Genomic DNA, 18,661 nt, shown 5'->3' with positions numbered 1-18,661 from the left:
CATAGCCTCACTACCTGGAAAAACAATGTACAAACTAGCTAAGGAAATCCACAACAGACTAAAACACTTAGTAGATGATTCACTCCACTCCATTCACTCCCCCCAAGAATTCCTGAACATCAAAGAGACCAAGATAGAAGAGGATGAAATAATAGTCTCCTTTGACATAACATGAACATCAAGGTGGTAAAAACAATGACTGCAGATGCTGGAAACCAGATTCTGGATCAGTGGTGCTGGAAGAGCACAGCAATTCAGGCAGCATCCGACCAGCAGCAAAATCGACGTTTTGGGCAAAAGCCCTTCATCAGGAATATTCCTGATGAAGGGCTTTTGCCCGAAACGTCGATTTTGCTGCTCGTCGGATGCTGCCTGAATTGCTGTGCTCTTCCAGCACCACTGATCCAGAATAACATGAACATCAGCCTGGTCAAAGAAACACTGATTACACTATTAGAAATATCAAAGACACAAACACCAGACACCGCCAACTTCATCAGCAAAGACAACATCGTCAAACTTGTAGACCTATGCCTCACCACCCACTTCAATAACAAGACCTACAAGCAAATTAACAGAATACCCATGGAATCACTAATATCAGGATTCCTCGCAGAAGCAGTAATGCAGATACTCGAACAAATGGCTCTCCCAAATATCCAACCCAAATTTTTGGTCTGCTACGTGGATGACACCTTTGTCATCACTGAACAAAACAAACTAGAAGAAACCTTCAAGACCATCAATAATATTCTTACTGGCATAAAATTCACAAAAGAGGAAGAAAACAACAACAAACTGCATTCCTAGATGTCACAGTAGAGCAAGCAGTCAATGGGAACTTCAAACAGCGTCTGCAGGAAAGCAACACATATGAATCAAATACTCAACTACAGAAGCAATCATCCGACACCCACAAACAAAGCTGCAGTAGGACATTATTTTAACGAGACACCAAGGAACTATGAACAGCAGAAGAAAATCACCTATACAGCGTTTTTAAGGAGAATGGATACCCAATAAATGCAGTCCGCCTATTTACTCAGCAACAAAACCAAACAAGCAGACAAAATGCGCCCAGAAACCCCAGCCTCTTTACCCTACAACAAAGACATCTCTGAAATGATGCCAGACTACTCAGACCTCTTGGCAACATGGTAGCCCACAAATCAACCAACATACAAACAGCAGCTAATGAACTTAAAAGACCCTATACAGACAACAAGCAAAATGAACACCATTTACAAAATAATTTGCTAGGATTGTAACAAACACTATATTGGACAAACCGGCAGAAAACTAGCCACCAGGATACATGAACATCAACTAGCCACAAAAAGACATGATCTACTATCACTAGTATCCTTACATATAGACGAGGAAAGACACCACTTTGACTGGGACAACACATCCATCCTAGGACAAGCCAAGCAGAGACATGCATGAGAATTCCTAGAAGTATGGCATTCTATCAACAAACACATCGATTTGGACCCCATGTACTATCCTCTGAGAAAAAGAACCGGAAATGACATCACCAAACACCCAAAGAAACCTAAACGTTTAAATAGAAAGTGGGACCTAACACCAGTGTTTCACCAGAGGCTCACTGATGATATTACCTGGTATGGTGATGAAATGCCTGAAACCAAACCTTTTAGCTCAGCGAGCAAACTCACATTCATAAAACAATAATTCACAGAAATTAACTCAGGAGTTAAAATTATATTGGAACACCTGGTGTTTTAAATAGCTGTTGTACAGTGTTTAGATTCACACTGACTATATTAAGTTTCTCACTGAAGTACATATCTAATACTTATGAATGATATGTCTGTACATACTAACTGAAAAAAGTCCCAACTCCAGTTGTCATGCTGTTATTTTTGTCCCTTCTCCATGATGCATTTCAATTTACACTATAATTCTTCATTCCTGAATTCTGAAACACACAGATCAATTAGACAGAATTTATTTTCAGCAGACCTCGAGAGTCTCAGACTCGGCACTTGTGATACTGAGCTGAAACCACTAGATCAATGCTGCTAAATGGAATGAGCTGGATGCTGAGCACTTAAGCGCTTTTTAAGCTCAGAAACATTTCTCCTGGGTGAATGCAGAGTAGGTCAGAGATGTTTGACTTTGGAATAGGAGGATTTGAGCTATCAGGATAGGCTGAATAGGCTGAGGCTTTTATCTACTGAAGCGTCAGAGGCTGAGAGGTGACCTTACAGGGGTTTGAAAAATCATGGATAAGATGAACAGTTTAGGTCTTTTTTGTAGATTGGGGGACTCCAAAACTAAGGTTTAAAGTGAGAGGGGCAAGATTTAAAAAAGACTTGAAGGGTAACTTTCTCACAAAGAGGGTGACACATGCATGGAACGAACTGCCACAGGAAGTAGTGGAGGCGAGTACAATTATAACATTGAAAAGGCATCTGGATGGGAATATTAATAGGAAGGATTTAGAGGGATATGGGCCAAATGCTGGGAAATAGGACTGTGACAGATTGGTACGTCTGGTCAGCATAGTTGAGTTAGACTGAAGTATTTCTATATGCAGACTGCCAGAGGTGTCTGCTGAGTGACTGCTTCAAACATTATTGTGTTTCTGTTCCTGTTCATTCAGCATGCAGGCTCCTTATCCTAGGCTGGTGATTCTATTTTGCACACAATGGCAATTCGATCAGTGGTTAGACTGAAGGTTGGGGGTGTGTGAGTGAGGTGTGCAAGGGTAGGGTAGCTAATCAGTCTGTGTGTTCATATATGCTGACAAGTTGCAGAGAATTCCTCAATACTATGTGTGTAGATGTATTTTAAAAATGAGGGTCATATTGGACAATAATTTGGGAAGCACCAGTGTAGATTGTATAGATTACTTAAGCATTGATAAAGTTGCTAATGTCTTTAGACATGTACTATGAATGCACTGAGACTTACAAGCTTGAAGAAACGAAGAGTCACAAAGCACAGAAACAGACCCTTCAATCCAACTTGACATCAAACATCCCAATCTGACCTAGACCTATTTGCCAGCCTTTGGCCTATATTCATCTAAACCCTTCCTATTCATTCACCCATCCATATGCCTTTTAAAGGTCATTGTACCCTCCTTGACCATGTCCTCTGGCAGCTCGTTCCTCTGCATGAAAATGTAGCCCATTATATCACCAACATCTCTCACCTTAAACCTATACCATCTATTTTTTTCTCCCCTACCATGGAAAAAAGACCTTAGCTATTCATCCTATCCATGTCCTTCATCATTTTCTAAACCTCTACAAGGTCACCCCTCAGCCTCTTATGCTTCAAGGAAAAAAATCCCCAACCCTCCAGTCCCAATATCAATGAAGGGAGGAATATATTGCTTAACTGCTGACAACATTTCATTTACTCTGGACCACGGTATATTAGGATATCACTCACATTTTTCAAATGAATGAATTGTAAAAACATGCGTTTGTATTGCTTAACACCAGATTTATTGGGAACGTGGACTGCCTGATGTACCTCAGTTTGGCAGCTCCTCAACATATATTGCAATGATCTGCTCTGTTATAGACCTGATTCAGTTCTCGTAATACTCCTCACGTGAAGATTTCATTAACACACAACGTCACAGGAGACTAAGTAGTGTAACTTAATAGCTTCTGAAGGAAAAATTATACTTGCAGAGTCTTTTATTTGAAAATGTGTAGTTGACCAACATTAAAAAAAACACAAACAGTATTTTTATACATGGTTACTGCAAAGTTTTCTGCCCTGTTATAACTGTGATTTTCTAGCAATGATTTGGAGGCGCCTGTGTTGGATTGGGGTGTACAAAGTTAAAAATCACACAACACTGTTTTCTAGTAATTGCTATATCAAACCATGCAATTGAGGAATTGAACTTATCTTTAAAAATGCAAATGGAACACATCAAGGTTACTTGATGAGTGAAGATCATAATCACAGCATCATAGAGTCGCACAGCACGGAGACAGGTTCTCTGGCCCAAACTGGTCCATGCCAACCAAAATGCCTATCCAAGCTAACACCATTTCCCTGCGCTTGTCCCATATCCTTCTAAACCTTTCCTATCCCATGTATTTGTCCAAATGCCTTTTAATGTAGTTAATTTACCTGCCTTAACCACTTCTGCTGGGAGCCCATTCCATATGTATACTACCCTCTGTGTAAAAACATTGCCCCTCAGGTTCCCCTTTATTCTTTCCCCTCTAACCATAAACTGATGCCCTCTCGTCCTCAATTCCCCAACCCTGGGAAAAAGACTGAATGTTTTTACCCTATCCATGTCTCTCATGATCTTGTGCACTGCTTTAAGATTCCTCCCTGAGTCTCCTATGCTCTGAAGAAAAATATCCTAGTTTGACCAAGATTTCCCTGTAACTCAGACCCTTGAAGCCTGGCAACTTCTTTCTAAATTTCTTCTGACTCTTTCCACTTTAATAACATCCTTCCTATAGCAAGGTGAACACAACTGAACACAAATTGCAAGTGCAACTGCAACATAACTTCCCAACTTCTATACACAATGCCCTGATTGATGGAAGGATGGAAGACCAGTGTGCAGAAAAGCCTTCTTCACTGCCCTATCTACCTGTGACTCCGCTTTCAGAGAACCGTGCACCTGAAATGCAAGGTCCCTCTGTTCCACTACACTCTTTAAGGCTCTACCATTCACCATGAAAATTCTGCCTTGATTTGACTTTCCAAAATGCAAGACCTCACACTTATCTATATTAAACTCCATTTGCCATTTCTCAACTAACTTTCCAAACTGATTAAGGGCCTGCTGCAATTTCTGATAACCTTCTTCACTGTCCACAATACCGCCTATTTTAGTGTCATCTGCAAACTTACTAATCATATCTTGTACATTCTCATCCAAATCATTGATATACATAACAAACACTAACGGGCTCAGCATCAACCCAAAGCACACCACTAATCACAGGCCCCCAGTCTGACAAGCATTCTTCCAGTATTACTCTCTGCTTCCTACCATCAAGCCAATTGTGTATCTAATTTGTCAGTTCCTTCTGGATTCCATGTGATCTAACCTTTCAGAGCAGGAGAAAGTGAGGTCTGCAGACGCTGGAGATCAAAGCTGAAACTTTATTGCTGGAACAGCACAGCAGGTCAGGCAGCATCTAGGGAACAGAAGATTCGACGTTTCGGGCACATGCCCTTCCCGAAACGTCGAATCTTCTGTTCCCTAGATGCTGCCTGACCTGCTGTGCTGTTCCAGCAATAAAGTTTCAACCTTTCAGAGCAGTCTACCTGTGGAATCTTATCAAAGGCTTTACTGACATCTATATAGACAATGTCTACCACTCTGTCCTCGTCAACCTTCCTGGTCACTTCGTTGAAGAACTCTAACAAATTTAGGCATGATCTCCTACGCACAAAGCCATGTTGACTATTCCCAATCAAACCCTGTCTTTCCAAATGCATGTATATCTTATCTTTCAGAATCTTCTTGAATAACTTATCTACCACAGATGTTAGGATTACTGATCCCCAGTCATGCTGGCCTTTTTGTAACTAAAGTCTTACATTACTCACAAGATTTGGAAGTCCTCTAGCATGCTGTATCAAAAGAATACTTTAAAAAACAATGAGGAATGGGCCATAAATGCTGATTCTTGTCAGCGACACAGCCTTCCTGGAAATTAATACAAAAAACGTCTACAGAATTCAACTGGTCCACTTCAACTTCCTAAAGAGAAATTGAATGAGGGCCAGTATCTAACAACATCTTAACTGAATGAAAAAAAATCCAACTTTTATTAAAATTAATTGTGTTTCAATTGTACGAGTCCCTTACTCTGATATAGATGTATAATTAAATGCCAATCATAATCAGGTAAATCAACTAAGTAAACTTAGTTGACACATTAAACAGAGGGACTTTCTTTGCAACAGAGCCACAATATGTTTAGGTCAGGTGAGGTACATAGTTTTAACATGGTATCAGCTCCATGCATATTCTTCTTACTATTGGTAGAAAGTGAGGACTGCAGATGCTGGAGTTTTTCAAAGTCGAAAGTGTGGTGCTGGAAAAGCACAGCAGGTCAGGCGGCATCAGAGGAGCAGTTGAATCAAGTAAACCCTTCATCAGGGCTTATGCCCAAAACATCGATTCTCCTGCTCCTGACTTGCAGTGCTTTTCCAATTCCACACACTCGACTCTCTTTCTTACTATGGTCAGTACAATTAATTACAATTGTAACATTGTGCACAACTGAATTGATAAGCAGAAAAGTTTATTAAACATCCTGCCTCAGTGAGCTTTATGGGAAATCATTGTTAACCTAAGAGTAATTTATGAACTTAACTGTGAAAGATTATCATGAACATATCAATTTAAGGGTCCTATTTGTAGTTAGCAATATCCTTGTAGCTACATGTATAGCTCACATGACATCACTGGACCAGAATAAATGAAATAAAATGCAAATGTAATAACCCTCAAATCCATGTTTCCTCTCACAACTGCCTCTGTTGCATAATTTCTACAATGATTTTTTTCCATTATACCTCTTAACTAGTGTTATTAATTCTCATCTTTCTGTAGCTCATAGATCCAAACAAAAGACATAATACCCATATTGGGAACACATGACAGCTACAGAAAAACGCAAAAGAGACAGAAATTATGAAAAGAACCAGGAAGAGAGTGACAACAAATTAAACAATAAAATGAAGTATTTTTTTCTCTACATTCAACAATAGTCTGTTTGCTGTAATCTTGCTGCATTTTAAACTTCCTGTTTCTGTATCTAGTGCATTTGTTAGGTATTACATGTCTTGAGATACAAAAAAATGTGTGTTGTTCTGAGAGATGACAGATAGTGGAGTAGAGTTAATGTCATTGAGCTAGTTTAAAAAAAGGTAATCAAAAAGCCTAGGCCAAATCTCTGGTTAATACATGGATTTAAATCCCACTAGCCAGCGGAATTTAAATTCCTTTAACGAATGATGCGGAGGTGCCGATATTGGACTGGGGTGAACAAAGTCAGAAGTCACCCAACATCAGGTTATAGACCCCCAAGTTTACTTGAAATCACAAGCTTTCAGAGCACTGCTTCTTCATCAGGTGAAACAGCCTGACAAAGGAGCAGTGTTCTGAAAGCTTGTGATTTCAATTAAACCGTTGGACTACAACTTGGAGTCCTTTAATAAAAGCAATTAATTTACAAAAATCTTCATACTAACTGTGCAACAATCATTGATTGTTGCAAAACTCAATCTGCTCCATTAATTGCCCTTAAAGAAATGTGCACCATTACCTAGTTTGGCGTACATGCGATTCCAGAGCCACATCAGACACAATTGCTGACAAGGACGATTAGCGACGAGCACGTGTTGGTGTTGCCAGCCAAAGCCACATAAAAATGATGCCGGTACACTGTAATTTTAAACAATTTCTATTTGATACATTTGCAGACTGCCATCATTTCTCCCAAAAATGTTTGGCACCAGAAATAACCATTAATCATGAGTGTACAGCAGCACAGTTGTAATGTTACTGGACTAGATACCTAGAGACCTAGACAACTGACCCAGAGTCAGGAGTCCAATTTCACAGCAGCCAGAGAATTTCAATTGAATTAATAAATAAATCAGAAACAAAATGTTAGCATCAATAATTGTGATTTGTATAGCCCTTCAAGCTGCATGGCCACTTGGAGGTCCCGTGTGCCAATCGGCATGTCAACGCATTGACTTCCTTTATGCAGAAATTGTCGTTGCACATGGACCTCAAAGGTCAATGCAGCACTCAGAAGTATTAGAGGGAATGTAGCCAATCAGGTTCACTAATGTGAACTTAACCAATTTGACCTACATGTGGCTCTGTAACCACAGCAAACATTGTTCACTCCTAACTGTCCTCTGAAATGACCTGGTGAGCCACTCAGTTGTAGCCAAGGCACCACCACCATCTTTTCAAGGGCACTTACAGACAGGCAATAAATGCTGGTCTTGACAGAAATCTCCACATCAACTAAATAAACACAGTAAATTTTCTGAGGAGAATATTCCATAATTACTACTTTCCAAGAACCCATCCAAAATACAAAATTCTGCACCTGTAATGAAACGGCTTATAATTGTTTCCAAATTGTCTTTGTGACAATATTCATCCTTGCATACTCCAAAATGCCTTTTGATAATAGTGCAATTGCCAACCACATGGCACCAGTTACTCCAGGGAAAAGCTACTAATCTAACAATCAATTCCTTTCAACTCACTAGTGGCTATGTCACAAAGATCTAATAGGATGCCTTTTACAATTTATCTACAAACAATGTGTCTCTCAAAAGGCTAATTACAGTATAAAATTATGGTAAATCTGTTTAACTTTTAATCACAATTCTGTGTGTTTAATTAATATGGCCTGTTTTCCATGGTCGGATAAATTCTATTTCCGTCCATAACTGAAAGATTTCAATTAGAACTGACCAGAACCAAGCAAAACATTTGATACAGATCTCCAAGATACAAGTATCAAATACTTATTTTTGACTTGTACTTGGTTGATAACACATTTACTTTGTACAACTAAAACTAAGCACTGGACTAATATTTATCAATTAACTTCGAGCATTGATGACTATTTTTATCTCTAAATTTCCCCGGTGGATACACCTACACCTGATCCACTTGAACTAACATTTCATTACAGCCTTTCTTCAAGTATTTATCCAAATTTTTTTCTCCCACCCCCGCATCCACTGCCGTCTCCCCTCCCCCCCACCTCCAAGCCCCAATCAGTCATCCTTTCAGTTGCATTCCAGTCTAAAGATAAGGATTTTGGAACTTAGCTGATAGCACCATTGGCAGCTGTCTCACACACACCTGCATAAAGCGTTTGAGTATTCTCACACAACCTGCACACTGGAGTGAATTTCAGTGTAGTTCACAAAGTGCCTTTGGCTGATATGCACGCATTATATATTAATTAATTGGATGTTTGATTGTTTTTAAGATTGATATACTGGATCATTTATGGTACAGAGGGAGTACATTCTAATCAAATGCAAGCCCTGTGAAACAATCTAGTTAGCCCTACTCCCTTGTGATACCCATATAGCCCTTCTCGTTTATACCCAACAATGTTCTCTTGACATCATCAATCAAATCACCTCCCTCAATATACCCAAAATCTTAAACTAGTATCCCTCTAGGTCCTTGCATCTTCAACTAATGAAAAGCATTTTTCATTGTTTATGTCACTTAAACTTAACCACAATCCTAGTATACCTCCATCAAATATCCTCAGCTTCTCAACTTTGTAATGAAACCCCTTAACTCAATCCATGAAATCATAGTGGTAAATCTTTGTACCCTCATACTCTTAATAATGTCCAGTGGTACAAAACTCAAATTAGAACTTCATCCTATTTTTGAAGCCCAAAATCCCATATGCATTGCTAGCCACACTGTCAACATGTCTACTTTTTCATGGGATGTAGACATCACTGGCAAGGCCAACAATATGTCCGGTTCCAAGCGATCGATTATCTTAGAGAACTCTTTAGTCCAAGGTACAGACAGACGGTTCTGTGGCCAGCAGCAAAAAATCAGAATGGTGTGTTGCTTCCTGGTGCCAGGATCAAGGATGTCTCAGGGAGGGTGCAAAAGGTTCTCAAGGGGAAGAGGGGCCAGCAGAAGGTCACTGTACACATTGGAACCAACGACATAGGACAGGAAAAGGTTGAGATTCTGAAGGGAGATTAAAGAGAGTTAGGCAGGAATTTAAAATGGTGCTACGAGCTGGTGAGGGCATGAATAGGAGGATAGAGCAGATGAATGCATGGCTGAGGAGCTACTGTGTGGGAGAAAGATTCACATTTTTGGATCATTGGAATCTCTTCTGGGGTAGAAGTGACCTGTACAAGAAGGACAGATTGCACCTAAATTGGAAGGGGAATAACATACTGGCAGGGAGATTTGCTAGAGCTGCTCGGGAGGATTTATACTTGTATGGTTTAGGGGGACACCCACGGAGGTAGTGAGGAAAGATTTCAATCTGAGATTGGTACAGTTGAGAACAAAGGCGAGTCAAACAGTCAGGGCAGGCAGGGACAAAGCAGAGAACAAGGCAGGACTGATAAATTAAACTGCATTTATTTCAAAGCAAGAGGCCTAACAGAGAAGGTAGATGAACTCAGGGCATGGTTAGGAACATGAGACTGGGATATACAGCAATTACAGAAACATGGCTTGGGGATGCACAGGACTGGCAGCTTAATGTTCCAGGATACAAACGCTAGAAAGGGAGGCAAGAGAGGAGGGACAGTGGGGTTTTTGCTAAGGGATAGCATTAGAGCTGTACTGAGGGAGGATATTCCTGGAAATACATCCAGGGAAGTTATTTGGGTGGGACTGAGAAATAAGAAAGGGATTGTATTATAGACCCCCTAATAGTCAGAGGAAAATTGAGAAGCAAATTTGTAAGGAGATCTCAGTTATCTGTAAGAATAATAGGGTGGTTATGGTAGGGGATTTTAACTTTCCAAACATAGACTGGGACTGCCATAGTGTTAGGGGTTTAGATGCAGAGGAATTTGTTAAATGTGTACAAGAAAACTTTCTGATTCAGTATATGGATGTACTTAATAGAGAAGATGCAAAACTTGGGAAATAAGGCAGGGCAGGGTGACTGAGGTGTCAGTGGAGGAGCACTTTGGTTCAGCAACCATAATTCTATTAGTTTTAAAATAGTGATGGAAAAGGATAGACCAGACCTAAAAGTTGAAGTTCTAAATTGGAGGAAGGCCAATTTTGATGGTATTAGGCAAGAACTTTCAAAAGCTGATTGGGCACAGCTGTTCGTTATTCAAGGGTCTGCTGGAAAATAGGAAGCTTTCAGAAATGAGATAATGAGAATCCAGAGAAAGTATATTCCTGTAACAGTGAAAGGAAAGGCTGGTAGGTATAGGGAATTCGGGATGACTAAAGAAATTTGGGTTTTGGTTAAGAAAAAGAAGGAAGCATATGTCAGATATAGACAGAATAGATCGAGTGAATCCATAGAAGAGCATAAAGGCAGTAGGAGTATACTTAAGAGGGAAATCAGGAGGGCAAAAAAGGGGACATGAGATAGCTTTGGCAAATAGAGTAAAGGAGAATCCAAAGGGTTTTTACAAACACATTAAGGACAAAAGGGTAACTAGGGAGAGATTAGGGCCCCTCAAAGATCAGCAAGATGACCTTTGTGTGGAGCTCAAGGAGATGGGGGAGATACTAAACCAGTATTTTGCATCAAGTATTTACAGTGGAAAAGGACACGGAAGATATAGAATGTAGTGAAATAGATAGTGACATCTTGAAAAATGTCCATATTACAGAGGAGGAAGTGTTGGATGTCTTGAACGCATAAAGGTGGATAAATCACCAGGACCTGATCAGGTGTATTCTAGAACTCTGTGGGAAGCTAGGGAAGTGATTGCTGGGCTTCTAACTGAGATATTTGTATCATCGATAGTTACAGGTGAGGTTGGCTAACGTGGTGCCACTGTTTAAGAAAGATGGTAAGGACAAGCCAGGGAACTACAGACCAGTAAGCCTGACATCGTGATGGGCAAGTTGTTGGAGGGAATTCTGAGGGACAGAATGTACATGTATTTGGAAAGGCAAGGACTGATTAGGGATAGTCAACATGGCTTTATGTGTGGGAATTCATGTCTCACAAACTTGGTAGTGAATTTTTGAAGAAGTAACAAAGAGGGCAGAGTGGTGGATGTGATCTATATGGACTTCAGTAAGGCATTTGACAAGGTTCGTCATGGGAGACTGGTTAGCAATTTTAGGTCTCATTGAATACAGGGAGAACTAGCCATTCGGATACAGAACAGGCTCAAAGGTGGAGGGTTGTTTTTCAGACTGGAGGCCTGTGACCAGTGGAGTGCCACAAGGATCGGTGCTGGGTCCACTACTTTTCATCATTTATATAAATGATTTGGATGTGAGCATAAGAGGTATGGTTAGTAAGTTTGCAAATGACACCAAAATCAGAGGTGCAGTGGACAGTGAAGAATGTTACCAGATGGAGTTTAATTTAAATAAATGTGAGATGCTGCGTTTTGGGAAAGCAAATCTTAGCAGGATTCATACACTTAATGTTAAGGTCCTCGGGAGTGTTACTGAACAAAGAGACCTTGGAGTGCAGGTTCATAGCTCCTTGAAAGTGTAGTCACAGGTAGATAGGATAGTGAAGAAGGCAGTTGGTATACTTTCCTTTATTGGTTGGAGTATTGAGTACAGGAGTTGGGAGGTCATGTTGCGGCTGTACAGGACATTGGTTAGGCCACTTTTGGAATATTGTGCGCAATTCTGGTCTCCTTCCTATTGGAAGGATGTTGTGAAACTTGAAAGAAGTTTCAAAAGATTTACAAGGATGTTGCCAGGGTTGGGGGATTTGAGCTATAGGGAGAGGTTTTCCCGGAGCATCGGAGGCTGAGGGGTGACATTAGAGAGGTTTACAAAATCATGAGGGGTATGGACAGGATAAATAGACAAAGTCTTTTCTCCAGGTGGGGGAGTCCAGAACTAGAGGGCATAGGTTTAGGGTGAGAGGGGGAAGATATAAAAGAGACTTAAGGGGCAACTTTTTCACACAGAGGGTGGTAGTGTGTGGAATGAGCTGCCAGAGGAAGTGGTGGAGGCTGGTACAATTGCCACATTTAAAAGGCACCTGGATGGGTTTGGAGGGATATGGGCCAGGTGCTGGCAGATGGGACTAGATTGGGTTGGGATATCTGGTCGGCATGGACGAGTTGGACCAATGGGTCTGCTTCCATGCTGTACATCTCTATGACTCTATTTGTTGTCTATTCCTAATTACCTTTGAACTGAGTGACTTGCTAGGTTAGTTGGAAGGGAAGTTAAGAATCAACAGTTAGAGGTCTGGAGTTAAATGTAGGATAGACCAGGTTAGCAAATTTACTTCTCCAAAGGGCATTAGTGAACCAGATTAGTTTTAACAAAAATCAGTGATCATTTTATGGTTACTTGTACGGGGATTAGCTTTCAATTTCAGATTTCAAGATTAATGGAATATATATACCAACAGTTGAGATGGGATTTGTACTATAACCTCAATGCTTTGGCCTCTGGATTAGTGGTGCAGTCACATTACTGCTATGCCTCCATCTCGCCCGTCCCATTTCCAGCACATGGATCTCCAGGTTCCTCTGTTCTTGCACAGTTTAGAATTATGCCATTAAGACTACATTGCCTCTCTCTATCCTTTCTGCAAAACTGGATCCCCTTCTTTGTGTTAAATTTAACCTCCTACTTACATGGCCTCTCCCCAGTCTAACTAACTCCTGTTACAGGTGATTTGTATAATCCTCACTTTTGCCACTCCAAGTTTGACAACAATGACAAACTTCAAAATGTTCTGCGATATTTCAACTTGCAAGTTATTTTGTTAAAAATCGACATGACCCTTTGAAAATCCAACGTCGACCACCACTCTGTTTAAAGAAATAACTATCTACCCACCAACTGTTGTCTTTAAATATAATTTTGTATTTGAATAGACACTGACTCTCAAGAGTCATAGAGATGTACAGCACAGAAACAGACCCTTCAGTCCAGCTCGTCCATCCCTACCAGATATCTTAAATTAATCTAGTCCCAATTGCCAGCACTTGGCCCATATGTCTGTAAACCCTTTCTATTCATATACCCACCCAGATGCCTTTTAAATGTTGTAATTAGTACCAGTCTCCACCACTTCCTCTGGCAGCTCATTCCATTCATGCACCACGCTTTGTGTGAAAACGTTGTCCCTTACGCTCCTTTTAAATCATTTCCTTCTCACCACAAACCTATGCCCTCTAGGGAAAAGACCTTGTCTACTTACCCTATCCATGCCCTTCATGATTTTATTAACCTCTATAAGATCACCCAGCAGGGAAAACAGCCCCAGTCCATTCATCCTCTCCCTATAGCTCAAAGCTCCAACCCTGGCAACACCCTTGTAAATCTTTTCTGAACCCCTTCAAGTTTCACAACATCCTTCCTGTAGGAGCAAGAACCAGAATTGCAAACAATATTCCAGAAATGGCTTAACCAATGTCCTGTACAGCTGCATTATGACCTCCCAACTCCTGTACTCAATGTTCTGACCAATAAAGGAAAGCATACTAAAAGCCTTCTCTTATACACTAACTTACCTCAGCTCTGACGTCTTCCTCTAGAATGTTACAGATCTCTGCCACCATCTGACATGGCAAAACTATTCTCTTGAGAGATCAAGGAAGCTAAGCCTCAATTAGTAAACCCATCTTAGGTAAAGGTTGGGCCAACTGCGAACTTGCTTCTTTCTCTACTGGCCAGATGCAAGTCCTCCCCCAGTATGATCTTGGCTGCTCACTGTCCTCCTTTTCCTCGGTTCAGTGGAGAAGACCCTCCGACTTCATAGAATCATAGAATTCCTACAGTGTGGAAACAAGCCATTTGGGCCCAACAAGTCCACACCGACCCTCTGAAGAGCAACCCACCCAGACCTATTCCCTTACATTTACCCCTACACCTAACACCTAACCTGCACATCTGTGGACTGTGGGAGGAAACTGGAACACCCAGAGGAAACCCACGCAGACACGGAAAGATTGTGCAAACTCCACACAGTCGCCCGAGGCTGGAATCGAACCCACTGAGTTACCTGCTAACCACTGAGCCACCTTGTCATTTCTTAATAAGTAATTGTGAAGTCTCTAAAGTATTACTTCATACTAACTACTAACATTAAACTGCAGCCCACTAGCAATGAGGAATGAACTTGCAGACACGAAAGCTTCACTTTAATCACTTTGATCAAGGACAGACAGATTCTCTGGCAACTTTGGAAACCTTTGGTCTTCTGTGTTGTGCTGGCGATATTCAATTTGGGACCAAATTGCATGATACTAATCTGACAAATTAAAATAGAAAGTGCGTTTATTAATTTTATTTGCTGGGTTAGCATGGGTTGTGAGGTTCCGATACTTAAAATATTGCAGTGTGTTTTTGGGGTTGTAGGTGTTTCTTTGTTATGAGACAAATTGCTACTAGCCTCAGGCATTACCAGTGCTTCCAAGAAACCACCCCAGCTAAACACTGTCTGGCACCCTTTACAATCAGTTGCACAATGATTTCCACGCTCTTTTCATTCAAGAGTAATAATATGGTAATTATTATGTAGAACACTGCAGTGATATAATCAGGGACACACTGTCATTCTTAAATTGAGAAAGCTAATCAAACATAGCTTTCTGATGTTTAGCCTAGGTTGATATCCCAGGTAATGTATAGTACTTACCCAGACACGATATTTTCTTTACATTATTTCAGAAGCTAAACATTTACAAAAACATTAAATCTATTTGATTATTGTGAAGCTAACACAAAAAAAAACTTTGAATCCTGCTGTCAGTATGAAACAGGGAATATTATACAACAGTCGAAATTGGAAATGGAAAAGGAGGACAGAATATCCAAGTAATCCAGTTTATGCTCACTGAGTACAATTTTATCTTGTACTATTTTACTATGTAGAGAGTTTGTTTTATTAATAATAACATAGAATAATCATCTTCCATTTCAAAGCATGATTAAGATTTAACTCAGGGATCAGCTTGGCCCACAACTATCTCTAAATTATCCAATAAATGAAAGTCTTACTAGTGACAGGTGTTGCATTGTTGGGTGTATCAGCTCTCAGATACTGCGTGGTCTGCGTGGAAGGTTGTGACAGGCCCTGAGAGCTTCCACTCTCACTCATACTGGCAACAGAAAAAAAACAAGATTAATGATTTACACACTTCATATTTGCAAGTTTTTTGACCTCACTCATACCTTGAAGATGTAACAGTGATTTAGAATCATAGGATCGCCAGCGTGGTCAGAACACAGAAGGCCATTTGGTCCATCATGTCTGTGCTGACTTTTTAAAGTAGCAATTCACATAATGCCATTTCACTCTGTAGCCTGTAACCCTGCAAATGTCTTCCCCTTTCATATAATCAAAGTTTGTGTTCAAATAAATTAAATCAATGTTTTTAACAGAAATAGGTTTTCGTTGGAACAAATCATCACTCCTATAAAAATAGAAAAACATTCTAGCCAAGTACACCAAACAGCAAATCAGTGGTTCATTATGTTGTGGTTAGGACACTCATGTCAAAAACCAGAATGCACCAGTACAACATTCAGTCATTGCAGACAAATATAAAACAACTGAAATAGCAAGCCTTCAAAGAGTGGCTTTTAGGATGACAAACAGTCATAAAGGTCTCAAGTATGGAAACAGGCCCTTTGGCCACACTTGCCCATGCTGTCCAGTTTTCACAATTAAACTAGTCCCATTTGCCTGCGTTTGATCCATATCTCTCCATACCTATTCCATCCATGTGCCTGTCTACATGTTTCTTAAATGATGAAACTGTACTCTCTTCCACCACTACCTTTGGCAGTCCATTTCAGTCACTCAGCAGACACTGTTTAAAAATATTGCCCTCTGGACCCTTTTGTATCTGTTCCCTCTCACCTTAAAGCTGTGCCCCCTAGTTCTACACTCCCCTACCATGGAGTAAAGCTGTTGACTATCTACCTTATCTATGCCTCTAATAATTTTATTGACCTCTATAGGGTTGCCTTTGATCCAGGGAAAAAAAAATCCCAGCCTATACAACCTCTCCTTATGACTCAAACCTTAAAGTCCAGGTAGCATTCTAGTAAATCATTTCTGCACTCTTTCTAGTTTAATAATATCCTTTCTACAATCGGGATGCAGTTGGGAAAAAAGAGCAAGTCAAATAATCAAGGCATGCAGGAGCAAAACAGAGAATGAGGTAGGACTGATAAATTAAATTGCATTTATTTCAATGCAAGAGGCCTAACAGGGAATGCAGAAGAACTCAGGGCATGGTTAGGAACATGAAACTCGGATATCATAGCAATTACAGAAATGTGACTCAGGGATGGACAGGACTTGATGTTTTTCAGTGTACATGCTACAGGAAGCAGAGGAAAGGAGCAAGAGGGGAGGGGGAGTGGCATTCTTGATTAGGCATAACATTATGGTTGTATTTAGGAAGAATATTCCGAGGAATATGTCCAGGGAAGTTATTTGGGTGGAACTGAGAAATAAGACACGAGTGATCACCTTATTGGGATTGTACTACAGAACCCCCAAACAGTCAGCAGAAAATTGAGAAACAATTTGGAGATCTCAATTATTGTTAAGAATAATAGGGTGGTAATGGTAGGGGATTTTAACTTTTCAAACATAGACTGCGACTGCCATAATGTTAAGGCCTTGGATGGAGAGGAATTCGTATATACAAGAAACGTTTCTGATTCCTTATGTGGCTGTGCCTACTAGAGAAGTTGAAAAACTTGACCTAGTCTGCAGAAATTAGGCAGTGGCTATAAATCTATTAGGATTAAAATAGTGATGGAAAAGGATACACCGGATCTAAAAGCTGAACTTCTAAATTGGAGGAAGAACAATTTTGACTGTATTAGACAAGAACTTTCAAAAGTTTTTGCAGGGAAAGCAATGGCTGGAAAATGAGAAGGCTTAAAAAATAACAAGATAACAAGAGCTCAGAAACAGCATGTTCCTGTTAGGGTGAAGGGCAAGGCTGGTAGGTGGAGGGAATGCTGGATGGCTAGAAAGATTGAGGTTTTGGTCAAGAAAAAGAAGGAAGCATAGGTCAGGTATAGACAGCAGAGACAGAGTCAATCCCTAGAAGAGTATAAAGGCAGTAAGAGTATACTTAAGAGGGAAATCAGGAAGGCAAAAAGGGGACATGAGATAGCTTTGGCAAATAGGGTTAAGGAGAATCCAAAGGGATTCTAAAATAGATTAAGGACAAAATTGTAAGAAGTGAGAGAACAGGGACCCTTAAAGATCAGCAAGGGAGTCTAAATGTGGAACCGCAGGAGATGGGTGAGATACTAAATGAGTATTTTGCATCAGTGTTTACTGTGGAGAAGGAATTAGAAAATGGAGAACATATGGAAATAAATAGCAACATCTTGAAAAATTTCCATATTACAGAAATGATGGTGCTGGATGTCTTAAGACGCATAAGAGTGGATAACTCCCTCGGATCTGATCAGATGTACCCTAGGACTCTGTGAGAAGCTAGGCAAATGAGTTCTGGGCCCCTTACTGAGATATTTTGATCATCAATAGTCACAGGTGAGGTTCCGGAAGACTGGAGGCTGGCTAACATGGTGCTACTAATAAGAAGGTAGTAAGGATAAGCCATGGAACTATACATTGCGGAGCATGACATCATTGGGCAAGTTGTTGGGAGGGAATTTATATGTAGTGAGAAAGGCAAGGACTGAATAAGGCTGGTCAACATGGCTTTATGCATGAGAAATCATATCTTACTAAATTAATTGAGCTTTTTGAAGAAGTAACAAGACTAATGGGGGCAGAGGAGTAGATGTGGTCTATATGGACTCCAGTAAGGTGTGTGACAAAGCTTATCATGTTGGACTGATTACCAAGATTAGAGCACACGGTACACAGTACAAGTTATTTGGATACAGAACTGGCTCAAAGATAGAAAACAAAAGGGTGGTGGTGGAGGATTGCTTTTCAGACTGGAGGCCTGTGACCAGCAGTGTGTCAAAAGG

General features: G+C 40.4%; 1 protein-coding gene across 6 annotated transcripts in view; it reads right to left on the bottom strand.

Annotated features, from left to right (window-relative positions):
- ryk (receptor like tyrosine kinase) overlaps nucleotides 1-18,661 on the bottom strand; it is a 296,128-nt gene that overhangs the window by 171,114 nt on the left and 106,353 nt on the right. For all 6 annotated transcript variants that reach the window (XM_087993913.1, XM_087993912.1, XM_043701685.2 and 3 more), the window contains one exon: nucleotides 15,689-15,789. In XM_087993913.1, the coding sequence (XP_087850039.1) occupies nucleotides 15,689-15,789 (101 nt within the window). The remainder of the gene's footprint in view (nucleotides 1-15,688; nucleotides 15,790-18,661) is intronic.

This window comes from Chiloscyllium plagiosum, unplaced genomic scaffold (assembly GCF_037043375.1).
Source record: "Chiloscyllium plagiosum isolate Xiang-an unplaced genomic scaffold, Cpla_swu_hap1 HiC_scaffold_13, whole genome shotgun sequence".
NCBI classification, from domain to species: domain Eukaryota; kingdom Metazoa; phylum Chordata; class Chondrichthyes; order Orectolobiformes; family Hemiscylliidae; genus Chiloscyllium; species Chiloscyllium plagiosum.
The sequence above is the reverse complement of the archived record's forward strand: the minus strand, read 5'-3'. Positions and strand labels throughout refer to the sequence as shown.